Source organism: Canis lupus, chromosome 6, assembly GCF_003254725.2.
Source record: "Canis lupus dingo isolate Sandy chromosome 6, ASM325472v2, whole genome shotgun sequence".
Taxonomy (NCBI): Eukaryota; Metazoa; Chordata; class Mammalia; order Carnivora; family Canidae; genus Canis; species Canis lupus.
The window spans coordinates 15713688-15740689 of NC_064248.1; the positions used below are offsets into that span (position 1 = coordinate 15713688).

General features: G+C 59.0%; 2 protein-coding genes across 2 annotated transcripts in view; one reads left to right on the top strand and one right to left on the bottom strand.

The window, feature by feature from the left end:
* The window catches only part of C6H7orf50 (chromosome 6 C7orf50 homolog), a 148254-nt gene that overhangs the window by 115150 nt on the left and 6102 nt on the right, over positions 1 to 27002 (top strand). The window contains exons 4-7 of the mRNA XM_049111225.1: positions 2158 to 2357; positions 8795 to 8876; positions 12762 to 12923; positions 18139 to 19421. Coding sequence (XP_048967182.1) covers positions 2158 to 2357; positions 8795 to 8876; positions 12762 to 12923; positions 18139 to 18183 — 489 coding nt within the window. The 3' untranslated portion in view covers positions 18184 to 19421. The remainder of the gene's footprint in view (positions 1 to 2157; positions 2358 to 8794; positions 8877 to 12761; positions 12924 to 18138; positions 19422 to 27002) is intronic.
* LOC112640170 (cytochrome P450 2W1) lies at positions 17726 to 25549 on the bottom strand. Its single transcript, XM_025416011.3, has 9 exons — positions 25351 to 25549; positions 23682 to 23844; positions 23231 to 23380; positions 22999 to 23156; positions 21420 to 21593; positions 20941 to 21079; positions 20641 to 20825; positions 20331 to 20472; positions 17726 to 20029 (listed from the first exon to the last, which is right to left on the bottom strand). Exons 1-9 carry the CDS (start codon positions 25522 to 25524, stop codon positions 19809 to 19811), a joined length of 1506 nt encoding a protein of 501 aa, XP_025271796.3. The 5' UTR covers positions 25525 to 25549; the 3' UTR covers positions 17726 to 19808.

Consider the following 27002-nt stretch of genomic DNA (forward strand, 5'->3'; position numbering starts at 1 on the left):
ACTGTGCATTGTTTAAGCTGCCAGCCCTTAAAATTCAGGAGGCTTCACCCTGTGTGATTCTGTTTCCAGCTTCTCTGGAGAGGCCTCTCAGCCTGGGCTGTGGCCAGGGTGTGGGCATCCAGCTGGACCCCCTCAGCGTCCCTGGCTGACCCCTGGCACAGTCAAGGGTGGGCATCACGGCCCTCTGAACAACTCTGGAGGCACATTTAGCTCCTGAGGACGCAGAGCATGGGCTCCAACTACCACCACGCCAGGGTGACCGTTAGCCAGAGAGAGAAAGAAGCTATCTGTGTCCTTTCCAAGTTCACATGTCCTTAATGCTGGGTGTTGTAGAAGAAGAAGCCAGACCTCACAGGCCACACCGCATTCAAGTCCTGGCCACCAGCCTGGTGGCCCCTCTGTGGGGACTGCACACACTCCGCAGGCCACCCCTGGGCCCTCAGGAAGCAGACAGGGCTCCATCTCCTGTGGGGTAGGCCCCTCCAACCTCGGTGGGAGCATCCTTACCCCACTGGGTCAGAGCAGGAGGCAGAGGCCAGGCCCTGGTGACAGCCAGCACCATGACAGATGCAGGGTTTGTACTCAGCACTCTGGGCAAGGGGGCAGCTGCTTCCTACCCTCCCTGCCCCTGCCCAGGCCCTCAGGGTCAGTGTTGATGTGCCCTCGGCCCCCGCTGCTACAGCCCTGACCTTTCACTGAGACTTTGGCCCTGAAAGGCTGCTGCCCTATTGCCTGCCTGGCTTCAGGGAGGCAGAGGCTGGCCTGCGGCTGTTTGCTGTTCTCGGTGCCAGACTGGCTGTGCTGCCTGCCCAGTCGGCCACCGTGGCCCAGGGCGGTCTGAGCAGGCAGCTGGGGCAGGGGAACTCCCTGCAGACGTCATGCTCATCAGACAGCTGCCCCCTAGACTTCAGGAAACACCTAAAAACCAAAGCCCCTCAGGCAGCTGGGGCGCTGGGCTCCTGGGGCTGTATCTGCGGAGATGCCACTCCTCCCCAAGAAGGGGGTTGTCCAGAGACTCTCCTCTGAAAGCACCTCCCGTCCTGGCGGCCTGAGAGCCCTGCGCTGGCACACGTGTGTGTGTGTGTGTGTGTGTGTGTGTGTGTGCGCGCGTCCATGCTTGCGTGTGGCACTGCTGGAGACTCCCTAGTGTAACCCTGAAACCCCACTGCTGGTAAATTCAGCTGGTTTTAAAGGGAAGCAGAGGAGGAGCTGACGAAAGCTGCTCTTTTGTTTTAGAAGATTCCGGAAGGATTCAGTGTTTAGTGGGAACACAAAGGTTGTCAGGACGCTGCCATTTTATGAAGGGACTTGCCTGGCCTGGGGGGTGGGGGAGCAGCCGGAGGGAGGGGCGTGGCTCTGCAAAAGCTGGATGCCCCTGGGGCAGCTGGCTAGGCCTCTGGAGGCCTGGGGAGCAGTAGCCAGGTCCCTGGCTGGAATCACAGTGACACTGGCACTGGTGTTGTAGGTTTTCCAGGAAGGGGGAAGGGTGTGCAGCTGCTGGAGTCACACACCACCACCCCCCACCTGGTTTTGAGTCTCATTTGGTTTGATAGTCAGGACTATACCTGGCTGGTGTCTGGGAAAATGGTGTCCAGAAGCCACAGCCAGCCAGATCGGGAGGGCAAGAGGCCACTAGTGCCGCGTCTGCCAGCTGCACAGCTTCCTGCTCTCCTTGGGAGAGGTTTGCTGGAGCAGAAGGGCCTCAGCGGATCCTTGTGGCGGGAAGACTGCCCGTCCCCATCCCCCGGGAGCAGTGTGCCTTTGATTGCGCCTGTACCTCATGTCCTGCTGGGCGGTGGCCTGGGGGTGGCCTGGGGCAGACAGCAGTGGGAATGGGCTGGGGACAGGCGAAGGGCAGTGTCCTGCAGAGCCTCATGGGATGGAGCCCTCCAGGTGGCCCAGAAATCCTTGTCCCCAGCACTGAGCACACAGGGTCTGGAAATGCAGCTGAGGTCACTCAACTTTGACCCGTCCTGGGGTGAGGGTCACCTGAGTCCCCAGGAGGGCAAGACTCTGAGCAGCTGTGTCTCCATTTGCCAGGGGAGCCCAGCACGGGGTGTGGGACAGCCCACCCACCTGGTAGGGGTCAGCTCCTCAGAGCGGGGCTCCAGGATGCTGCGAGACATCCTTGCAGGCTGGTTCTCCCTTGACTTTTAGGGAGGAGCAGTATTGGGGGCTGGGCAGGAGACGGCCCCCCAGCTGCCAGTGCTAACCCCGGAGGAGAAGAGGGTCCTGGAGAGGAAGCAGAAGAAGGAGCGGAGAAAAGAGGAGAAGAAGCGACTGCGAGAGTCAGGAGCAGCCCAGAGCCCACCAGCCAAGCGTTCCGGGGCCCAGCTGGCCCTGGACTACCTCCGTGGGTAAGACGCCCCCCTCGCGTGGGGCCTGGCCAGTGTCCAGGGACTCTGTGGTGTCCTGGGAGGGAATTTGGGCTGTGGACTCAGGTGACCTGGGTCACATCTGGCTCCAGAACCACTAGGACCCTGGGGGCAGTAGGGCCACCACCAGTGGTGCTCCTGTGGTCTGAGGCCTGTCCTGGCAGGTGTCACCACAGAATCATCACCTCCAGTGGGGCTGTCAGAGGAAAGGGAGCAGGGCACAGTCACTGCAGCCATGACTGGAGCCCTTGGGGTGCCCAGCAGACCCTGCTTTACCCTGTCACCACAACCAGGTAGAGGCTGGCAGTTACACTGCTAATAGCTTTGTAGGAAACTTTCTAGAAGCTCCAAGAAAAGTGAGGCCACTGTAACACCACTGGCTTCTCTTTGCAAAGAAACTTATAGGTAAGTAGAGGCAGGTGTTCCAGCAGGGCCCCCCCTCCTGGTTTTCCTCCCCAGAGAGTGAGTTCGTACTTTCTCCGATCTGTACTCACTCTTTAGGCCATGAGCCTCAGCAATCGAGACCAGGTCAGCCTGAGAATGCCTGCCATGGACACATGCTTTCTCTTTTTCCTCATTGTTTTTGGGGAACAGTTTACATGCAGCCACTGCCACAGCCAGGTTAGAACACCTTTGTTACTGCAGAAAGCAGCCTTCTGCTCTCATGCAGCTCCCTACCCCAGCTCCAAGCGAGCCCTCCTCAAACTTGTATCACTGTGTTAGCCCTTGTATCACTGTGGATGTGCCAGTTTGGGACTTGTTCACCACATGGCCTCTTGTGGCCTGCTGCTTCCACCTGGTGTAGTGTTTTGAGGTTCATCCACATGACAGCACATGCCAGCATTTCCTCTCTCCTTATAGCCAAATATGCATCGTGGCTATTGTGGCTGTTGCTGTGGTGCATGCCCATGTGCAGGATTCTGCGTGGAAGTGTTTTCCTTTGTCTTGGGCATAGCCTTGGGGCAGGGTTTGCTGGTGACTGGTGTAGGAGAGCTGCAGACACAACAGTTGCAGCATTTCAGCCCCACAGCAAGGGGAGGTGCTCTGATGATGGCCATCCTAATGAGGGTGGGGTGGCATCTCATAGTCCCCTTCACTGGCATCCTGTACCATGTTGAACCAAAAATCCAGGTAACTCCGTGGGCTGCTGGGCTACCGCCTCTTGGCTCCTCCCTGGAGGGTCACTGGATGGACTCAGTGAGGAAGATGGACTCCTCCCCAGGAGGACAGCTGCCCACTGGCTCTTGAACCTCCACCTGCTGGCCTGCAGAACGCTAGAAGGCCCTGACCTGGCTGCACTGGGGGCAGGAATTCCTCTCTGGAAGCCCGCCTGCCTGCTGAGAAGAGGGCTGCAGATAGGCTCTTGGACTTCTCTCTGCTGCACACACACCCCCACCCCCCACCCCCGGAGCAGCCGGCCAGAGAGCTGAGGGAGCTGTGGCCTGGACTGTGGTCGGAGTTCCCATCCCCTGGCCCATTATTAGCTGTAATGATGTGTAATTCTGTGCGGTGTGGGACCTTCAGTCTCCCTGCAGCCTTGGCTCCTGGGCACAGTGGGTCTGTGCTGGAACCATTGCCCCTTTGGGTGTCTAGTTCTCCAGTGTTGGTATCACCTGGGCACACTCCTCCCACAGTTCCCAGAAGAAGTGGGGAAGGGAGCTGGGGAATCTGTGTCTGCTGGGACCACATGCTGGCACAGCCCTCCTGGCCTCCCTAAACTCAGCAGGGGTGCCAGGGGAAGTCCTAGGCCCAGATGTCCATGGGGGAGGCTGGGGTGACCCGACTGTGTGTCATGTGTGGGGTGTGCCCCACAGGGAAGTGCAGAGACCACACCAGCAGCTTAAGGACACCCAGCCCATTGTCACCCTCTGGGGATCCTCTTCAGGTCTAAGCACTTCTCTCCATACTGGTCTGTCCAGTCTCTGAGGCCTGCCTGGTGCAGGGGCTCAGCACTGTGGGTGCCACCAGCGTCCTCTGAGATCAGAGCAGATGCAACATCCGTGCCTCTCTGAGAGCCAGTCTGCATTTCTGTGAGCCTGCACGCCTGGGCAAATTGCTTTCTGCCAAGGTTAGAGCTGTCCTCCCAGCTAGGTTGGTGCTGGAGACAGAGAAGGCCATTGGGCCCAGGATGGACAGAGGAGCAGGTGGACAGGCCAGGGAGATGCCAGCTACAGAGTGGACCCCAGGCTGTACAGCAGGACACAGAGCCTGACTAGGGCAGCTGGCAGTAAGGACGGGCCAGGAGGCTTGCGGTGCCTATGGCCACTCTCTGTGTAGACCCCTTATGGAAGGCAAAGGGAGGGCTTCACTCTGGATTGCCCAACTCCCTGGTTTTCACCTCAGGGACTACTGCCCTGCCCAAACTGCCCCCACTACCTAGAGGCCAGCCCAGGGACCGTGTCCATCCTCTGGTTGGCAGCCTGTCCTCAGCAGTGTAGTCCTTGCTTCCGGCCTCACCTCCAGCCCCCATGGACTCTTGCAGCCCCCTAGTGCCTGCCAGGTGTTGGTGCTGTGCAGATGGAGCCATGCCGTGTTCCATGTGTCCTCGTGAAACAGCAGTGATGGCTTGTGCACCCTGTGGGAGCCTCAGGGGTAGTCCTGGGTACCTATGAGATGTCACAGCCTGGGACAGAGGCAGCTAGGGTGCAGGGTTCCCAGAGGAGAGGAACTCCTCTCCTCTGGGAACCCTGCACCAAGTGCCTGTGGCATGGGCTGAGGGCAGAGAGACATACTCTGGTAGTTTTCTTCCCTTCTCCCCGGGGGTCCCTCCTGTCTGCCCAAGCCAGCAGGACTGTCCTCCTGGCAGGAGGCCATGGGCCATCTGCAGCTATACCTGTTGCCACACAAAGTGACCTTGTGGGAATGAGGTTCCACCTCGAGTAGCTGGGGCCCCATTTCCCAACCACAGCCGGGCTGTGCTGCTGTGGCTGGCAGGGCATCAGAGAGCTCCTGAGAGCAGGGGTTTGCAGGAGGGCACCCGTCTCCTGGAGGGGCCCCACTGTCACTTAAACTGGAACAGGAAGGTATTACTGCCCCATGTTATAGACAGGACTCCAGGAGCTCAGAGCTGGAAAAGGAGGTACGGAGCTGAAATACAGGCCACACTCTGTGCCACGCTCCATGGCTACTGCTGCATGCAGCCAGTGGTATCTGTTGCAGTCCCCACACTGCATTTGTGGCTGGTGGCTGGTGTGCTGTGTGACAGATTCGGGTCTCAGTGCTACCAGGCTACTGGGTCAAGAGAAGTGAGGGGCCCTGAGCACATTTGTAGCGGGCCAGTGGGGTCATGGGCACGAGCAGCGCCCCCTCTCCCCTCACCGAGTGAAGCAGACATGCACACCTACGCCTCCTTCCTCCTTGACAGCGGTGTCCTGTCCCAGCCGCGGTGCGCTCAGTGCCACAGCCTCACCCCCAGTGCAGGCCGTAATGTGGATTGGGTGCCCAGGCAGGCTATAAGCAGAGCAGAGGCAGGGTGGAGGCTCCTGAGTGGGTGGCAGTGCCGTGGGGACTGGGGATCTGCAGGGTGTGGAGCTCCAGTGGCTCAGGGCTTCCCTGCAGGCATGAGGCTGCCACACCCCATCACAGCTGAGGACCCTAATTATACCTGGGTCCCAGTCCAGGCACTAGGATTGATCTTCCTGTCAGCTGAGATGAGATTTCTGCCACAGAGAGCTGGGATTGCCACAGGGGGCATGGCTGCTTCATGCTGGTACCGATGGGCTGGAACGTGGGAGTTGGCACATGTGCTACCTGTTGTCCGGAGAGCCGTGGTGTTGGGGAGGGGTTGGTGGAGGGAGGAGACACATTCACCGGCTCAGAGGCTCCAGAACCTATGTCTCTCATGAATAAATAAAAATTTTAAAAAAAGAAAGGAAAAAGAAATACAGAACCTGCCTGATGCTGTGGCCTAGGCAGGGCCTCGGCCCTGGGCTCACTGTGGGACTAGAGCCTCAGAGCTGCTGTCATACCTGCCACCCCTTATGCCACACCACATCTCTGGGTGGCCATGGGCTTGGGGCCTGGGCAGTGACTGTGCCTGCCTCTTGCTCGTCCTTCATCCATGACCTCATGGTGCCCAGAGTCGAGTTCTCTAGAAGCCACTAAGGACTCAGCACGCCCTCAAGAGGGTGGTGCTCAGTCCTGGCACCAGGGAACCTACTCTGGCCCTGGGTCCCTACTCCCTCGCTGCTCCCTAAAATACAGATTCTTTTCTCCTGGCAGGGCACTGCCTCTCAAGCAGGGGTCTCCAAGGGTGGAGCAGGAACCCCAATAGGCGGGCTGGTTCATCCGTGTCCACTGTCATGTCTTCCCTGTCATTGTCCTCATTGTCCTCATTGGCCTTCACTCTGCTTGTTATGGGCTTGCTTGGAGCCCCCAGCCTGTGTCCCTTGCTTCCTGCAGGCCCACATGACCTATCTGAAGCCATTCCAAGACTCCATGGGGGCTCAGATGACCAGAGCCCTGGTGTTCCAGCAAGGATGTTGCTTTGGGCACACAGCCCATCTGTGTTGTCGACGTGGCAATGATGGGAGCCAGGTCCACAGAGCCCCAGGTCCCAGGCAATGGAGCTCAGCACCACCACACCTCTGTCAGCCCAGGAGGAACCCCACAGGCCTTAGGGTGAGGTCATGTGCCATCCTCCACGACAGGAGGATGGGCCAGGGTACAGGCAGTCAATGGAGGCACAGGGAAAGTTTATTACAAGGAATGACTAAGCATAACAAGGGCTTGCTAGTGTGTCGAGGACTCGAGACCCAGGAGGAACAGATTCTAGGGCAGCCACTCCCCTAGAGCTGGGACGAGCCCGGGGCCTACACCTCTCAGGGGAGGCCCAGCCCTGGCTCACAGAATGGCAGGGAAGTCACAGGAGCCGAGCTCATGGGACTTGCCGGGAAGGCTGCTCAGGGGCGGTCTGGCTGGGACCACAGTGGACCATTGCTCCCCAGAACCAGGATAGAAGAGCTTTTCTCTGTTGTCTGGTTATGTCTCTCCAGCACCTTCTACTTCACATCAGACCATGTGGCAAAGGAAACATTTTTGAAGAGTCCGCCTGTTTCTACCAAGTGGGTGATGGAGGAAAATTTGAGGCAGAGCCAGTGACTTGATGATCAGTGTGGGGAGGGGCCAAAGGGCGGTGGTGGCTCTTTCTTTTCCATCACTTCCTCTAATGACCGCTGTTCTGATTTCTGCTTTCACGCTTCTGTGGGGGCACAAGCTGAGTGCCGCACCTGCTGGTTCTAGAGCCCCAGTATGTTGCCCTAAAGGCACGCTGCTTTGTAAGAGGACCAATCTGGCGGCCTCCAAGGCCTCACTGATAAATGATGGGAATCCAGACATTTCAATTCAAGATGGGAATCCAGGCATGAGCTGTGGTGTCTACTCCCTGAGGAGGACAGAAGCAGAGGTCCAGTTTGGCTCAGGTCCTGCTCTGTGGCTGCCCCACAGAGTGCCCCTGGTCCCTAGACAGGCGTGGGGCAGGGCTCCCGGGGCTCTGCTCTTACATGACTGTGTGTACAACAGCCCAGCAGCGAATCATGTGCTTCTGCCCTGGCCCCACAAGCTGTGAAGCCAGCAGGAGCTCTTGGACCCTCTCTGCAATTACCTGCCCCCTCCCCCCCACTTCCCAGTAGAGGCAGTGAGGCTGCAGCCCCATGGCCATCGGTGCCCAAAAGTCCCAGATATGCCAGCCTCTGGCCCTGTGTTCACCTCTCAGCTCCAAGAGCCTGGCTTTGCTGCCCACCCATCCTGACTTACTTCCTCCAACACCTGATGTTACCTGCTTCCTCTTCCTTGGCCCCTCCAGTGTGGGCTGCATGTGAGCAGGCTGGGTTTGTTGCCATGGTCTTGGCATGTGGGGGCCTGGCCCCTCGGAGGCCTTCAGGTTGCTGACATGCAGGTCAGGAGGCTCTAGCAGAGGCACAGAGCTGGCATGGCCGGTTTCTTTCCTTGTCCCTGATATCCGAGCAACCCAAACAGCATGGCCCTTAAGGCTGGGGGTTCTTGGCTCCTCTTAGCTTGCTGTCCCTCACCCTCCACGCACAGCTCTTGGCTTAAAGGCTTCCCCTACTCTGGTGGGCAGGCTCTGCCATAATACATGATAAAGGCTTTGCAAGAATGGCTGATACCACAGAATTCCGGATGTACAAGTTGGCATTGTAAAATTTTGGCATTGTAGGGCTGGAAGAAAGAGCCCTGTGCTGTTGTGTACAGATGTGGAGGCAGGCCTAGCTGGGGAGGGCCCTGAGGGCATGCAGAAGTGAAGTGTCCTCCCAGTGCCAAGTCCCTGAAGCCCTTCTGCTCCTGCTCCTTGGCTGCTACCCTCCAGCTGGCAGGTTTGGGCAGTACCTACACACACCCGGTGCACAGACCCATCCAGCTTCTCCTGCCAGCACCTGAAATGTTCTGTCCTTGCTTCCTAGCTGGGCCGAGAAGCATGATAACTGGAGATTTCAGAAGACGAGGCAGACCTGGCTGCTACTGCATATGTACGACAGCAACCAGGTGTGTGCGCACTGGGGGGAAGATACATGTACATGCTGGGGGGGTGGGGCAGGTGTGTGTGCACGTGTACAACAGTAACCAGGTGTGTGTACCTGGTGGGGAGGAGGAGAGATGTGTGCATTCCCAGGGACTTAGGGATCTCCCAGATGATAGTCTGTGCATACTTGGGGGTGGGGGTCAATGTCCCAGTGACCAGGATGGCAGGGCCTGCTTAGGCCACCGGAGCCTGAGGCTTCCCTTCCAGCAGGGGCTTGGGAAGGGCAGGCCCCCAGCAGCCAGGCCTGGCCAAGACTATGGTTAAGAAAGAGGCCCTAGCACTTGTGGTAGGAACCCCGCCAGGGGTCCCCAGTCCAACCCCTGATTTTACAAAGGAAAGGATTTGCTTGGGGCTGTAGAGGAAGAATCCCTGCTTGTCCAGGGCAAGACTTGGGCCAGGGGCTTGCAGGCTTGGGTCCTGGGCTGTCAGCCTGCCTGCTTCAAGCTGAACCTTCCCCAAGGAAGCTGCTGACCATAGGGGAATTGTCTTCCCAGGCGCTCTTGATCCAGGGGTGGGTGGTGTGGTGTGGTAGAGGAGATACTGTGTTACCCCAGAATGCTGTAGTATCCTCTTCCTGCGGATGAGCCAGGCCTCTCATGACCACCATGGGCTCTACTGGTTCTTACTGGCATCCATGGGCAAGGGTCCCATCTGCAGTCACATTTGCTTGTCAGTGCCTGTCATTTCCTTTAGCTTGGATCTTCCTTCACAACCTTGGTGTGCTTGGAGAGGCCAGTTATCACACCCAGGGGCGTGTATTTGTGTCCTCCTAGCACACCCAGGAGCAGGTACAGGATGGTTTGATCCTGATGTAAGTCAGGATTCAGGGGACACCTGCTGGGTTTGCTCCTGTGGTGATCTATGGAGCCATGTCTGTAGAGCTGCTTTGAGATTATGCAGACACCCTGTTTCTCATCCCACCTGTGTCCATTGGTCAAGCAGGAGCTCTTGTCTGGGTCAGTGGTCACTGTGCACACAGTGTGCATCCTCCTCTGCATTTGTCAGTCAGCATGCTGCTCTAGGGGAGGGCCTGGCTGCCTCCCCTGTGATGCTGCAGGGTCATCCCTATCAGTGTAGATTTTCTCACAGGTGGTCATCCCTTGCTGCCATCGTTTGTTTTGACAAGTATAGTTTTCATTACAACTGTGGTGGCTCTAGGATGGGGAGGTTGACGGTGCCTGTCTGCACATGATGGGGGGAGACCTCTGTGGAGAAAGCACCTAACAGCCACAGTCTGAAATGAGGCTATGGGTATGGCAGGGTGGGGAGGGCAGATGTCCACACAGATGCCAGGGTGTTGCAGGAGTCACAGGCTGGCAGTGTGACCTGTGGCAGAGCCTCACTTCGGAGCAATGACACCGCATGCTTTCCCTGTGACCCTACTGTCCTGCACAGCCCCATGGCAGCTCTCCACTCCCTGCAGCTTAGGGCACAGACTTCTGTCCCCAGAGCTCTTGGGAGCAGGTATCACACACAAGGAGCCAGCAGGAAGCTATGTGCAGAGACCTCTGTGCCCTGACCACCCGTCCCGGGTCTGTGTCCCCCCCTCTGCTCCCTGGGGCTGGAGCTGCTCCTGCACAGAGGTGCTGGGCAGTGACCACAGGCCAGGCCACTCCCAGCCTTTGTAGACACACTGCTTCCTGAGGGAGCCCCAGGGCACCTCCGGAACCACTGCTGCAGCCAGATGGCCCTTGCTTCCCGGTTATCCGCATCCCCCTGAGGCCACCTAGTCATCACAGCAGTGCGAAGTGTGCTGGGGAAAGGTCATAATTTTGATGAAGCCTGATTTTTCTATTTATTCTTTTGTTGTTTGTGTTTTTTGTGTCATAACTAAGGAATCATTGCCTATCCCAAGGTCAGGAAAACTCTCCTGTTTTCTTGTAAGGGTTTTTTAGTTTTGTTCTTGCAAATTTGGGCCTTTGACCTATTGGTGTTAACTTTGTTTTTTTGTTTTGTTTTGTTTTTGTTTTTGGTTTTTTTTTTTGTTTTTTTTTGGTGTTAACTTTGTATGTGGTGAGTTAGGTGTGAATACACACCATCCATTGAATAGACTGTCCTCCCCACAGTGGATGGACTTGGTAACAGAAAGGCGGCCCAATTTCAAAATGGACAGAGGGTCTATGTAGACGTTTCTCCAGATCAGATGATTCAGGTAGCCAGTGAACACCTGCAGAGGAGCCCAGCATCACTGGCATTGGAGGAAACACCCACCACACCAGGGTGACCTCTGTAAGCAAGGACGGCCAGTGACGCCTGTTGATGAAGACACAGCTTCCCTCTGAGATGTGCTGCTTATAGCATCTTATTCCCGTGTTATGAACAGATCATATCTCCTTATCTCTCTAAGGATGGTAACAATACAGTTGCGATATCTTCTCTCTGTATAACTTTTATTTTATCCAGGTTGCATGGTGTGTTTACGTGACCTGGCCTCTGACTTTGGAATCAGAGACTTTGCTCAGATGTGGTACCCTGTGGGTGTAGCCAGGGCTGCAAGCACCCTAGTGGCCTGTGTGCTTCCGTGCCAGTTGATAGGCTTGGCTCAGGATCTTGGATCTTCTCTCCTGTATTCTTAGATTTCAGAATAGAATCTTCTAGTCTTGCTGCAGGACACAGGCTTGGCTGTCAACACTATGGAAGCTGGTGAGGGGGTGGGCAGCCAGTCGGGGGGCAGCGCATGCAGGGAGGGGATGGGGACAGCATGGAGTAGAGGGCAGTGCAAGATGAAGGGAGGCAGCCTGTGGGAGAGCAGTTGGGAAGGCTCCCCCTCAGTAAGTGAACTCTCGTGCCCTCTCCCTGTGCCCAGCAGTGTGCCTAGCCCACCACACTGGAGTCCCTGCACTTCCTGTGTCAATGGCTGTAGGTGCTCTGGGTGATCCATCTAGGAAGCCGTTGCTGAATCCCAGGTCATGAAGATTTTCTGTGATGTTTTCTTTTAGAGTTTATTAACTCACACTTCTAGGTTTCTGACCCCTTCTGAGCTGAGGTCTGAGTACAGTGTGAGGTAGGCTCCAGCTTCCTGCTCTTGCACATGGACATCCAGGGGTCCCAGCCCCGTCTGTTGGAACCACAGCTCCTTCCCCCATCAAATGGTCCTTGTCAGAACCAGCTGACCGTGGGTGGAGGGTTACCACCTGGGCCTTAGCGCTGTCCCCTTGCTCTAGGCATCTGTCCTTGCCAGTGCCTCTACCTCCACTACTGTGGCTTCAGACTTGAGATGTGGGGGTCACTGGCAGTTCTTAAGTGGATCTGGCCATTCCTTTGCTCTCGCCTCTGGATGGGACCAGCTGAACCTAGAGTCAGGTGGGTGGGGGTGACAGCAGCAGAACTCGGTTTTATCAGCATGGGCTTCATCCCCCTCAGACCTCCATTCTTTGTCCTAGAAGTCTCTCTCCTCACTAATGTGTGTTTACTTTTGGCTTCGTGGCATTTTGGAAGGGGTAGGAACCCGTGGCTGCTGAGCCTGAAGCCAGTAGAGGGAACAGCCTAGGACTGGGAAAGGGTCACTGCAGGAGGCCCGCCCTTCCTCCTCGCCTCCCCAGTCCCATGGTCTTGCAGACCATGGACAGAACGGGAGCAGGTGTGTGGCACAGGCCCTCCCCCACCCCACCTGTGTAGTTGGCATACCAGGGGCTGATGGGGTGCTGCTACCTGGCCGCCGAGCTCTGCGGGCCTGGTGCAAGGGTGGGGGTTCCTCTTGCAGGCGCAGGGGTGCAGCTGCTGGGCCAGGAGTTCTGCCTGGAGCTTGGGGCCAGACTGTGAACACCTCGTTTCTCCACTACTCAGCATTCACGCTCCACACGCTACCCTGCCTGGTCCCTGACACCCTAATCCTCTTCCCATCCCAGGTTCCTGATGAGCTCTTCTCCACACTGCTGGCCTACCTGGAGGGACTCCAGGGCCGGGCCCGGGAGCTGACAGTGCAGAAGGCAGAAGCCCTGATGCAGAAGTTGGACGAGGCTGGCGGCATGGACCCCCTTCCTCAGGGGAAGACCCAGCGCATCCGGCAGGTGCTGCAGTTGCTCTCCTAGGGGGGTGGCCAGTGGGCCAGGGCCACTCTCAGGATGCAGCTGGCTGCTGCCTCCCGGAGGTGCGGCCCCAACGAGGGACAGGCAGGCTTACCAGCAGATCAGTGACCAATGGGCCTAGGGACTCCCGGGTACTGAGTCCCCGTTCCTGCTGGCTCCTGACCCTTGGAAGGACTAACTCTGGCCAAACTGTTTATAGATGATGATGTGTTTTCGTCCCTTTACAGCAGAATGTGACCACTCCAACATAACCTAGAAGATGCCATCCTGGCTTCAGGCCCCCAGGGAAGTTGCTTATTGAGGGAAAGGTCTATTTTTCTACTGGAAATGTCTTAGAGACTGACCAGGGCCAGCCCTTCCCTCCAGCTGTAGTCTGTGCCTGGTGGGGGGTGAGAGTGCCTCTCTGCTGCCGGCCACCAGCATCCTGGTCACCTGCCTGCATTCCCCAGTGGGTCTGGGCCATGGCTCGCCCATCCCTCACCTCCCTCCTTGAGTCTGCTGGGGCCTCACTGACCAGTCCCAAGGAAAACCTGGCTGTGTTTTCAATAAAACCGGCCGTGTCTGTTGGCTATGGCTCTTATTCTGTGCATCTTATTCTCATTTGCCTGTCCCAACTGTGAAGAGCTTTTCCTGAGCGTGCATCAGGCTGTGGCTGTGGCTGAGGCCCCCCAGGACGGCATCCCGGCAAGCTCCCCATGTGGCACAACTGTCTCTTGGCACTGAGCACTTGCTCTATAGGCCTCTGTTTGCAGATACTGGCAGTGACCATATTGGCTGCCCTCCCACAGCCACCCCAGCAAGGAAACAGGCCTGCTGTCTGCACAAACACGGGACATGCTTGCCCCATTCCCAGAAAACCACATGTGCTGAACTCTCTCAAAAGTCACTTAGGGCACGGAGGCCCACACCTCCTCTGCTTGGGCCACGTGCACACAGCAGGCCTGCCCTTCCCAGGACCTGTGGAGAATCTCATAGGGTGGCAGACAAGTGTGGTGGTCTTAAAACCTGTCCACCAAGGCTTTTGATGCTCTGCCCCTGGAACATAGCTCAACTTCCAGCATGGGAAGAAGCAGAAGTGACGCTGTGTGATCCTGGAGCAAGGGCAGGAGGAGGAGGCAACTGGTGCTCTCCCAACGTTTGCCCTTGAGACTTGGCCCACTGACATGGGATGCCCCAGTCATGTGAGGAGGCCACATGGGGGGTGCTCAGGTGCTGATGAGTCTGCAGATGGCTGCTTCCCCAGGTGACATGGGCTGTAGCAGAGATGAGCTGTCCCCACCACGTCCTGCTCATGTCACAGGTTTATAAACTGTATTCCAGGGGCGTGTGCAGTAGGTAACCAGGACACCATGAAGCTTGTCAGGTGACCTGCTTACGTTGTACATCACAGTGCTAATAGAGTCAAAAGGCTGCAGGCCTGTGTGTAAACTCCTTATTCTAGGAGAAGGCCTGGGGCCAGCCAAGCCCCCCAGCACCATCCTCCCGAGGGCTGTCTGGATGCCAGTCCAGTGGCCCTGACAAGGCGCCAGGGGCAGTGACGTGAGCAGGCCTGAGCCCTGGGGCCAAGCCACAGCGAGGGGTGCCTAAGGGCTGTCTGTGAGCCCCTCACTCACCAAGGCTGCATGGGGCCACTGGGCCAGGAAATGTCTTGACAGTGGCTGGTGATTTCCCTCCCAGCTGTCCCCCAGCAGTGCCCCCTAACAGTGTCGCACCCCCCACAGTGCCAACACCCCCAGCAGTGTCCCCCACAGCGCTGTCCCTTTCCAGCTGTTCCCCCTGCCAGCATCCCCTCCCAGCGATGTTCCCCCCCCCCAGCAGTGCCCCCTCAACACCATCCCCTCCCAGCGCTGTCCGCCCCCCCAGGCCATCCTTCCCCCAGCAGTGCCCCCCACCCCCAGCACCATCCCCAGCCTCAGGTTCTACTGTGACTTCAGCTTCAGTCATCATGAAGCACCTGTGCTGAGGGACACTTCTGAATGATGAGGTTAGGGCCTCAGGTGCATGGGCCCAGGAGCACCCCACTACTTCAGAGGGGCCTGGGCTGGTCCTTGGGCCTACCCTCGTCTCACCTGTAACCCAGACCCCTGGGTTCTCAGGGTCATGCTGCCCCACCTCCCACCCAGCCCTCACACCTCAGCGGCACCCCTGTGGTAGGGGTGATGCTCCACTACTTCCTGGCCCCCATCCACTGGTGCAGCTGGAATCCCTGTCACACACATAAGCACGTGTCCAGTTCTGGGTGGGAGCAACTGGTCCAACCCCTTCTTTGTCCCAGGTGGCTTCTGGAGACAGATGACAAGTCCTGACTCCCTAGTACCTGTCAGGTGAGTACTTGAGCAGAGAAGCCCTCTGGCACCATGAGTCGGTGCAGGTCTGTGAGAGCATTATGGCACCACAGACAATCTGAGTGCCAGCCTGGCTGTGTCCCAGCTTTGAGGCACCCTGAAAACTGTTCTGAGAACTAGACATAGAAAGGAAGACCCATAAGATACAAGGAAAGGGCAGATTTTTTTTTAAGGAATCAGCTGATTGATCAAGAACCATAGCTCTGGGTTTCTTGGCAGCCCCATTGGAAAGGGAAATGTGATGGGTCCCAAGTCCTCATTTTCTGTTGCTAGAATTGGTGGGGATAGCAGGATGCTCCCCAATACCAGACGCGGGGGCTCTTTCCTCCCTATGAGCTCCTGTTGGAGCATGAAGTGCTGTGCTCTCGGGAAGGTACAGAGGGAGGTGACACATGTCACCTGGACAAAGCTGTCGACAGGCATAGGTGTGGGTGTGGGCCCAGCCTCAGTTGCTAGGGATGCCAGTCCAGTGGCCCTGACAAGGCGCCAGGGGCAGTGACGTGAGCAGGCCTGAGCCCTGGGGCCAAGCCACAGCGAGGGGTGCCTAGGGGCTGTCTGTGAGCCCCTCACACACCAAGGCTGCATGGGGCCACTGGGCCAGGAAATGTCTTGACAGTGGCTAGTGATTTCCCGCCAACACCCCCAACACTGGAAATAACTCAGATGTCTATTGGCAGCTGAACAGGAAACTGAAGTGCACGGTGCTCACCAGTAAAAGGGAAGAAGCGTGAATACGGGCCACTGCGGGGCACTGGGTGGGGGAAGACAGGCCACTAGGGCACGCTGTTGACACCACTCAAATGAAATCCTGGAGACGGTGGCCCAGCTCATCTGCGGTGACAAAACACGAGGCAGGGGCTGGGTGGATGCTCGGGCACCAATGTAGCCTATGGCTACCCGGGGTATGCAGGTGTGACACACACTCAACCTCCTTATTCATGACACCCCAGGGGGAACAGAGACAGGGTCTCTCTGCAGAGTTCGAGGCAAAGCACTGGGCTCTGGAAAGAAAACGGTAAAACAGGCTTGTTGTCACCTTAACATCTGTTCTCACCGAAGCTCTATGCCTCCATCACATAGACGGTCTCAAGCACCACTAGGATTCAGAATAGGCGATGGCGGGGATGGGACTTCAGGCGGGGGTGTGGGTGTCAGACTCAGCAGGCCCGTCAGCACCACCAACAGTGGCCTGCAGCCCCTACCCCCACCCTCCGGCGTAGCAGCCTTCCTCGGGCTTCCCTTACGTCTGGGGAAACATGACTTCCTATGGTAAGAAGTGGGGACCAGCTACCAAGTTGCCGCTCACAATGCTTTTCCTCCCCAGGTCCCAGAAGAACTGTCTGTTTTTAAATAAATCAGTCTTTATCCAGTGGGAATGTCTCTGACAGATACTGCCCTGCCCAGTGGCAGGCAGGAAGCTTAGGGCTAGAGGGGCCTCAGGACCAGGACTCTCAGCCCCCCGTGTGTCTGTCCCTACAGCGTGGTGGGCCCCCTTCTTTGCAGGGGGAAGGCAGCCCCAGGCCAGGGTCTCCATGTGATCGCTAAGCCAGGCCTGCTGGGTGGGGTCCAGGGCGGCCATGGAGATGCGTGTGTCGTTAATGTGCTGGTGACCTCGTAGGTCAGACATCAGACTTGGCACATTGTTCTCCTTTAGTGTATAAAATGCTTATTTTGTGTCAATTCCATAAAGTAGGGTGAAAAGGGATGGATATTCCCCAGGTTTTCCCCAGTCGGCAGCCTTGGCTCTCCTTGGTCCCAGCCAGCTGGCCCAGCCGCAGCCCTCACTTCACAGCACCTGGTGAGTTCATGGCAGGGGTTAAGGGAACCTGAGAATGGGGGACTCAGGGATCCCCTGCAGAGGCTGCTTGCCTCCCAAGCATTGACCAGGCTGGGTGAGGGTCCCGCGTGCACCAGCCCTGTGCCCAGCCCACCTCAGATCTGCATCCATGCCAAGCTGTGAGTACCTGGTGTGGGGACCCCAGGAAGCTCAGGCTCACATCGTGGACCAGCAGGGCATTAAGATCACTGTGGGGATCTCATGCCAGAGCTGCCATGTACCCTCCACCAGAGCCCCCCACCCTGTCCCACCTGGAGGACCCACCCTGGGGGAAGGGACCCAGAGCAGCACATTTGTGGAGGGCTTTCCACTAGGATCTACACCTTCCCACTTGGCAGAAAGGCTTCTCAAATTTGTTCTTGGCCAATTAAAACATCAACTAGTCCTACTGGCTTCTTTGGAGAAAACATAAGTCACTAGGGAGAGTGGTTCATTTTGACACCTGTTCTTAGAAGTTAGGAAACACGTGGCTCAGGTTCTGCATCCTGCCCCTGCCTGAAGCCCACCAACGCGGGAGGTGCAGCAGACCCCACTCCTATGCGAGGAGTGGCTTCTGGAACCAAGGTCCAGGCAACACGGTGTTTGCCATAAAGATAGGAGACTTTCGTAACAGCAGCTTTTCGCTTGGAATGCTCACATTTCCCCTGTTCTGGCTTTCCATGTTCTCCCATCAACCCCGTCCCCAGCAGCCAAGTCTCTTCAACCCACAGCTTCTTGAAAGGGTTTCCACAGCCATTCTGGAATATTCTGCGTCCTCTGAAGAATGCTGTCGATTTGTTCACTGAGATGAACTTAGGTCAGATCCGTGGTCCTTGCACCATGCAACTGCAGAGTAAAGTGGCCCGGCCCTCAGGGCAGGCTCCCGGACTCTCTGTGGGTGTCAGGTATTTCAGACAGAAGGAATAGAAGGACAGAGTGCATACTCCTAATCTGCCACCAGCTTTTCCTAGAAACAAACCCATACTGGCACAGTCCATCACCCCTCCCCCAGAACACCCCTTCTCTTCCTCCACAGGGGTCCTGCACAGACACGGCACATCTGGAAGCATCCGTGGTTTGAGGTTTATATGTTGATCGCAACAGTCCTGGGCGGCTTCATTTTCACCCCTGGACATGGCTCCCAGGTAGGGTCATGCCCTGATCCCGTCGTTTCTCCCCTAGGGGGCACCCTCTGTGTACACTGGGACTGTGGGCCTCAGGGACCCCTTTCTGCAGCTGCACCGGGACTTGTCCCGATGCCTGGTTTATACTCCGTGGGAGCCTCCCCACAATGTTGCCAACACTTCACGTGACTGAAGAGCCCAGTGTTCACTGTGACGTGTCCACCCGCCCCCAGGGAGGCCCTCTGACCCCATCTGCACGCCCCCTGTCCTGTCCTCCCTGGGAGGGGTTACGCCCAGTGCATTCCCCAGAGAAGGTGGTGCTGTCAGGCTAGCTACTCAGGCAGAATGGACCAGCATAGCTAACTCCCTGTCCCATCCTCAACCCACCCCTCCACCCCTCTGCCAGCTTGCCCTCCTGTATGCTCTGCCTCTGACGCAGATAAGGTTTTGAATTTAAAAAGCAAAGGCTTCTGTCATGGGAAAAAAAAAGAGGATCGGAAGGGACCAGAGAAAAGGCTCTGGAGTATGGCAGCTGGTCAAGAGGCTGCCTCACATTTCCTGCCAGCCCCCTGCACCCCCCACCCAGAGCCTGGGACAGGGAAGGGTGGCCAGGGTGGCCTAGAGCCACCATAGTGCCCACTCCACCCTGCCAGGCTCCCAGGCCACCAAAGTACAAGACTAGATAGCTTTGAATTTCAGATAAACAGGAAGTGGGTCGGTGTGGGGGTGTCCCATGGAGGTCCATAGAGAGCCCTTGCTGTGCACCCCTGACCTGGCATCTCTGGGCCCTGTCAGCCACAGCGCCTTGCCCAAGAACATCTCCTAGGGGCCTTGGTACATTTTGAGTGTAGAGAATGGAAGCTGGGCTTTGGGGTCTGTGCACCCATTTGCGACAGGGTCAATTGTGAGGGGGCTTCCGGCATCATCCCTGCAAACTCCTGCTCATCCTTCCTGCTCAAGTTCTGCTGTTACCCCTTCAGGGTCCCCGATCCTCTGGGTGGCAGCTGTCCCTCAACTGGCCCATGTCCAGGGCTCAGGGTCCTGGTTTCACGGGCCCCGAGGAGTCCCAAGAACAGGATGGAATCTGCAGGAGCCCCAGCCATCCAGGGCCTGGCACAGCACAGACTGAACCTGCTGGGAACGCAGGTCTCAGGCTGGACTCTGAGTGGATGTCACCTTGCACCCCCAACTGCAGGTAGACATCTGTGCCTGGGGGGCACCTGTTCCCCACTGGCCCTGTGGGGAACTGTGAGGGTAGCATGGAGGGGGAGTGGGGAGAAGAGGCAGCAGGGAGCCCAGGAAGGCATGCATGGGGGTGGGTTGGGAGGGGGTGCTTCACTGCTGGAGTGTGAGGGGCACCTAAGGTACGGGTGGGGGGTCTGAGGGCAGAGGGCAGGGAGGGAGCTCAGCTGCCCTGGGGAGACCGGAGGAGGAGTATAGACGACTCCAGGTATGGGGAACTGAAAGGAGACTGAGCCCCTAAAGAACAGGATCAGGCCAAGGAAGGGCTTTGGGGGCCCCATGAGGGGCTGTCTGTCTGTCCATCCACAGAGCACCTCAAGCCGGGATCTGGGGGAGTGACTCAGACCCTCCCCCAGTCTCCTTGGTCATAGCCCCCAGGCCTGGGCACCGCACAGAGGGCCTGGGCTGGAGGTCGCATGGTGAAAGCCGGGGCGGGTGTGGTGTCCAGGGCATCGGGGCTGAGGCCCGGTGGGGGCAGCAGGCGATACCTGTGGAGGAGACCAGCAAAGAGCAGGAACAGCTCTGACCTGGCCAGGCTCTCCCCTACACAGACGCGGCGGCCTGCAAAGGAAACCAAGGCACAGGCTGGGGTCTCCAGGTCTGCTCTTTGCAGGCTGTGCCAGGGAGCTGGCCAGTTTCCTAGAGTAGAGGGAGAGGGGAGTCTCTGGGGGGATGAGAGAGGGCTCAGAGTGGGGGCTATCTGAGAGCAAGGTCTGCAATAACCGGGATGCAGGCCAGCTCTGAGGCTACGGACAGTGGGAGGCCCAGCAGGCTTGAGCCTGAGCTTCCGAGGTCTCTGGTGACCAGGCTATGTGGGGGTGAGGGGCCCCATGCTGCCCCCACCTGTGAGGGCAGTGGATACCTGCAGAGAAAGGCAGGAAGGCTGCCCGCTTCACAAAGCGCCCCTCAGCATCCAGGAAGTGGCCGGGATTGAACTGGCGGGGGGTCTCCCACTGTGTCTTGTCCAGGAGCACAGAGCTCAGCAGGGGGATCACAGGCGTGCCCTGTGGGCAGTGCAGCAGGTGGGCCTGGCACCCCCTCCCCTGGGGGTGTGCACGGAGAGAGAGGGTCCCCCCAGGGGACTCCCAGCGGGGCCCACCCTGGCCCAGAGCAGAGGGAAGGAGGGATGGAGGGCCCTGCCCCCTGTCAGGGTCCAGGAGGGGGGTGCCCACCTTGGGGAGCAGGTAGCCGCCCAACTGAGTGTCAGCCGCCATACACCGAGGCACGTGGGGCAGGAGGGTAATGAACCTCTGGACCTCATGCAGCACAGCATTGGTGTAGGGCAGTGACCGCTGGTCCTCCAGCTGGGGGGCCCGCCCGGGCCCCAGCACACGGTCCAGCTCCTCCTGCACCCGGCCTGCAAGTGAGAGGGTAGGCGCCAGTGTCTCTGGGAGCCTTGAGCCTCTAGGCCCTGCCAGACCCCCACCCACCAAGCAGGTGGCTGTGCGCTGGGAAGGGAGGCTGGAGCTCACATTGCACACTTGGGTGTTTGCCCATCAGGAGGGCAGCCCACTGCAGTGTAGCCGATGTGGTTTCTGTGCCAGCCATGACCATGTCCAGGGTGCAGGCCACCATGTTGGCCTCGGCAAACAGGCCTTGGGGGTCTTTCCCCTGCAGAGGTGAGTTTGATGGGACTTAGCTAGAGGTTAGGCCCCATGGAGCCCCCTATCCAGCTCTGAGCTCAAAGAAAGGATGGAAAACAGACTTGCTGGGAAGGCACAGCCAAGTCCACTGAGCACCTACTATGTTCTGGGCTCACCACATCCTTGCAGCCACCTGTTGAGGCAGGCACTGCAAATGCCCATTTCACAGATGGGGAGACTGAGGCTCAGAGGGACCCCCCAGCTGGGAGGTGGAGGGGTTGGAGTAGGACCAGCATGAACCCCACCCCAACTCTAGGCCCCCAGATGCCCCCAGGCCTCTTAGGTGGTAGGGTGGATCTTGCCCATACCTGGCCCTGCTGAATCAAGGCATCCATGTAGCTCTGCACGGGGCCTCCCCCGGGCATGGAGGGCCGCCGCGCCTTTAGGAGGGTCCTCAGGATGGCTCGAACCTCCTCTATCTTCCGCAAGACTGGCCGGTGCAGCTGGAAGAGGGCCCCGAGCCAGGGGTAGATGTTGAACAGCTGAAGACAGAGGGCGAGACAGAAGCTGGGGTTAGGGTGGAGGCCCCAACCACACCCACACCCCACCCCACCCCCACCCCCGCAGGCACGTTCACCTGTCCAGGTCCCCTCCCCAGACGCAGCCCCAGACTCCAGGCAGGCAGCCTGGGTGGGTCCTGCCCGTGGCCACAAGAGGGCGCCCAGCTTCGTGTGCGGGGCCCCTGACCCTTCTGGTGGGAACAGCAGCGGGCGGGGTGAGGGTTGGGGGGGTGGACTCCAGAGGGGACTCCCACAAAACCCTCTGTCCCAGGTCAGGAAGGGGGGCACCGCTGGACAGGCCACACACCTTGATGGGGTGATATCACTCCTGCAGACGGCTGTGGTCATGCCCGCCCTCCATCCACCAGAGCCAGTAGGATGGAGAGGGGGAGAGGGTTGCCTGTGTGGGAATAACTGAACCCTACTACCAATTGTTAAAAATGACTTTGCAAACCTCAGAGCCTCGGCTGACCCTGCTGTGAAAGGGGGGTCATGGCAGCGTTTGACCAGGTGGTCTGAGGGGTCAGCACGTGCCCATCATGTAGATATCTGCGGCTCTCGGGGGTGTGCCCCAGCGCAAATGCGCTCCCTGGATCGGATGACACAGAACGCCTCTGTGGTGAGGAGCTGGCACAGGGACAGAGGCTTGGGAACTTCTACTCCGACCTCTCTAACCTCCAGCCTCCTGGGGCTGCCTGCTTCGGCCAGGAGGCCAAATCCTCCCGTCCAGAGGACGTCAGAGGCTCCTAGGACCGAAGCATGAGGGCCAGAGACTCTGTGGTCAGCCCTGGCCTCCTGCCCATGACCACGGGTCCATGAGAGGCCGGGAGCTATGACATCACCGTAAATGCACACACCACAAGCAGATGGATGCGCTTAGCGAGTTATCACACAAATGGTCATGACAGCAAATACCTCACATTTTGGGAAAGAGTGAAATGCATGTGCCCCTGGGAATTCTGAATGTCAGCAGGCCCAGTTCATGTCATTTCTGTGAAGAACTCGTTTTGGGTGGATGGTCCCTGGGTTTAAGGTCTGGGAGGACAGGACACATCGAGGGAAGACATGCTCAGTCCCCATCCCCACCTCTGAGCAGGTACGTCTGCTACTGATGGGCAGGTGTGGGAGGGGGCAGATGGGGACCCCTGTCCTATACCCCCCTCATGCCCAGAGGGCACAGGGGACTGGCCTGGGGTCACATGGCCAACTGCTGTCAGAAATAGGACAGGCCTTGGGCCTCCTGGCTCTTAGTCTGGTGCTGCTTTTGCAAGGTAGCAGCTCACCTATCTATGGCAGGGGCAGTGTTGAGACCACCCCCCACCCCAGTCTCAAGCCTGTGTTCAGCTCCCTGACCTCCACCCCAAGGCTGGGAGCAGCCACCTCTCACCTGCAGGCTGGGGGTCCCCAAGAGGACCATGACCTCATCGATCAGGCTCAGCAGGGACACAAACACAGGATCCTGGTAGTCGAACCGCCGGCCAAAGAGCAGTGTGAACGTGATGTTGGAGGGTGCCCAGCCGAGCAGGGCCAGGGGGAAGGGCTGACCTGGAGGAGTCGGGAGACAAGCCTTAGGGGGTGAGGGTCACCCTCCCCCCAGGAGTCTCCCTACCCCTACTCACCTCTGTAGCAGTCCAGCTGCCCCATAAGGCACCTCAGCTCCTGCAGGACGTTGTCAGCCATGGGCCCCCTGCCCACACCCAGGCCATGGAGGGTGCGTATGGTGAACTGGCGAGCGGCCCTCCAGCGTGCCCCTGACGAGAAGAAGATGCCTGCAGGCCAGAGGAGTTGCCCGTGAGCAGCCCGGGGTGATGCAGGCAGGGGGCAAGTTAGGGGCCTGGCCTGGGCCTCACCCTAGTGCTGAGCCTATTCTCCCAGGAGCTGACCTTGTCAAGCCGTGTCCATCTTGTTGTGTCTTGGTCCCCTGCCATGTGGACACTGTGTCCCTCCCCAAGGACCCACACTGGGCACACTCTCCTGCTGCTCAGAGAGGCAGACCTCCCTCTCCCAGGGTCCAGGAACTCCCTTGCTCAGCTAGCCTCTGCCCCCTCCCACCCCGCGCCGCACACCTACCCCCACCTCCCTGGATGAGCTGGAAGATGGCGATGGGGGGCCGGTCAGCCAGCTCTGGCCCCGTGCCCACCAGGGCCTCCCTCACAGCCTCGTAGCCAGCCAGCACCACCGTCTTCTGGCGCCCCAAGTGGACAGTGAACACCGGCCCATACTGTTCTGAGAGCTGGTGGGGACAGGAAGGAATCAGCCAGAGGCCCCACCCCCAAGCTCCCTGTGGCCCCCCCCAGGTGCAGCCCGAGCAGGGTAGGCCCTGGGGAGACTCAGAGTTAGGGATGGCCCAGGCAGGGTCTGTAGAAACCGACCAGCAGTGAGCATGTGAGCAAAGGTGCAGGAGGTGTGTTTGGCTGGGGCCAGGTCCAGGGGGCAGTGTCCTGTTTGTTCCCGCTGAGCCCCCTCCCCCTCCATTCCAGGGGTAGGGGTGGGGGCTGCCAGTGGTGCTGGAAGTACGGTCATGGCTTTCTTTTCAGGGGAAACAGCAGAGAGGGCTCCTTGGGACCCCAAGACGAGGCAGGCAGTAGAAGGGGCTGTCTGCAGGGTGGCTTGCAGTAGAAGCCCGGGGTCAGCACAGGGAGCAGAGGCCCTGTCCCCGCTCAGTCCCCCTTCAGCATTGAAGCCCAGACAGACAGGAGCAGGGAGTGCCCAGGCCTCGACTGGCCAGCTTGTCCCACACGAACCCCCCTGCCCAGCCTGGAGGCGCAGAACCAGACTGCACGGCAAGGGCTGGCCTCTGGGGCCCCTGTGTGTGCCTGTTCCCCTTCTGTGCCTTCACACATGGGGAAACAGACCTGGAGGCAAGATGTGAGTTGCTGTCCATCACGTACACTGAGGGGTGGAGCCAGACCTGCCCTTCCCATCCACACCCACTCTAGTCCCCGAATGCGGGACAGTGCCCCTGGGCATGACACCAGGCCCAGCCTGAGAACGCTGGCACCCAGGGTGCTTCCTGCAGCAGCTCTCCTAAGAGGCCAAGGCTGCAGCCCCTTCCTCTCTACCCACATGCAGCGCCTGGGGGCCACCAGGCAGCCTCGAGGAGGGTTTTGGAAGCAGCAGCACTTCTGGTGAAGGAGGGTGGAGTGGTCGTGGGAGGCGTGCCTGGTTGGGGCACGGTTGGCTGGGCTGTACTTGTGGGGGCCAGGCCTGCACCTCCTTTACCCGTGGGCCTGCCATCTCCTGGCTGCAGGGCAGGGCGGCCTGCTTTCAGCATGTGGCCAGGACCGGCCAGCCGGAAGCCCAGGCTGCAAGCAGCCACATCCAGCAGGTGCCCCCTACCCTGTAAGCACAGTTGTGTGCCAGTCTAGCTTCCTTCCCTCGCTGGACCTCTGCTGCATGGTACTACTCCTGGGAGCACCTGCCTCTTCCCCTCCATTGCCACCAGTCCTGGCTCTCCTGTAAGCGTTCATCAAATGCTGTCCCCTCCAGGAGGCCCTCCTGGCCTGACACTCCTGGCCCTCTGTTCCTTAAATAGCCTATCTGCTTCCCTGTAGGACGGGATGTCTTTCTCTTCCCCAAGGCAGGATGGGCACGTAGGCCTGCTGTGTCCCCTACCAGGCCAGCGCCAGGCTGGGACACAAAATTCCTAACCCATAGGGATCCTGGAAAACAGGCTCAGCTTCCCCTGAGATGGGTCTGGGGTGTCCAGGTGGCAGGAGCCCAACCTGCCCTGACCTACCTCCATCAGTGACTGGTCCTGCTGTGACACACGCAGTAAGTGCAGGTTTCCTATGAGCGGCAGTGGGCGGGGCCCAGGGGGCCAGCGAGAGGCTGAGGAGGGGGTGCGGGTGCAGGTTTGGAGCAGCCCCCAGAGCCCCAGGAGCAGCAGGATCCCCAGGAGCAGCAGGGCCATGAGGACGGCAGGCGGCGAGGCCCCAGCTCCCCACCCTGTGCCTTATAGGCCGCTGGGAGGGCGTGCCAGTGCCTCACCCCCCCAACCCGAGAATGTGGACCGAGCAGTTTGCAGGGGACAGCCAGGCAGCTTAAAGTGACAGGCGTGTGTGGAATGTGGGGTCGCGTCTGTGGCACGGAGCCAGGGGGCCAGGGGCCGTCCAGGGGGCTGGCATCTAGGCCTCACGCTTGGGGCATTTTCATCCCTTGCCTGCCAGAGAGAGCACACCGTGGTGGCCAGTCCTCCCCTCCTGGCAGGGCTCTGCCTTCTGCCTCCGTCTCCCCATCAGAACTGGGGCTCGTGGGGCTTTGAGACACTCTAGCTCTGAGGGGAGCCCCGAGTCTCCCTCAGCAGGGCCCATGGAGTAAGATGTCCATGGAGACGCTGGTGATGGATGGTCCGTGAGGGTCCGCAGAGCAAATGCCCCAAATCCCAGGGCCTTCAAAGGCTGCCAGAGTGTCCTCTGTAGAGTCTCTGAGTGACAACCTGCTCCCTGGTGGCTTTGAGGGCACTGTCACCTGGAGCGGGAGGCACTGGCCTGGGCTGGGTGGGGCCAGGGGCTGGCTGGGTTTATGAGCCCCCCACCCCTTGTCTATCTGTACTGAACTCTGGTCCTCTCAACCCCGGTGCCCCGGCTGGGAGGGGAGGAGGCGCCACTGTGGAAAGGAGCCGTGAGCAGCGGGAGGGCTGCTGGCATCAGAAGTGGCTGGGCCTGCTCTGCGCCACCTGCACTGACATGAGGCAGCTGGAACCCTGTCCCCGCACTGGGCCCCTCGCGGTGGGGCCGTCCCCTGGGGATGCCGTCCATGCCCCTGCACGAACCCCAGCACCGAAGCAGCACCCCTTCCAGCCTCCATTTGCACACCTCCTGTATCGGGGTGCTTACTGTCTGTGGGCAGACTGTCCCGTTGCACAGCCACAGGCTGCGGTGAAGAAGGACAGCTCTCTCACAGCTGTGTCCCGATCATTTGGACTGAGTGCCAGGTCCAAGGCCGCTACTAGGTGCATAGGCTGCAGGTCCTGGATGCCTAGGACAGTCCACGTAATTGACCCAGCAAGCATTTATTGAGCACCTGTGTGTGCTAGGCTCCACCAGTAGCTAGGGCCACAGAAATTGGTGGTCAGGAATCCAGAAAGGGCCCCCCAGCAGAGACCCCCTCTGCAGCAGAGACCCACGTGGCAGTGGCTTTGCCACTGGAACACCTCGGGCATTGCAGCTGAGCATGTGAGTCACCAGGGGGAAGGGTATTCCAGGTCCTGGAAGCAGGAGCAAGCAAGGCGCTGGGTGGAGAGCTGTGGGAGGGGGTGAAGGCAAGAAGTCAGGGTCGGAGGTGGGGGCCTGTCCTCCATGGCCTCCTCCTTTGGGTGGGTGAGGCCTGGGCACCTATGAGCCACACTGGGTGTGAAGCCCACACTTCTTGGCAGCCACCTAGGAGCAG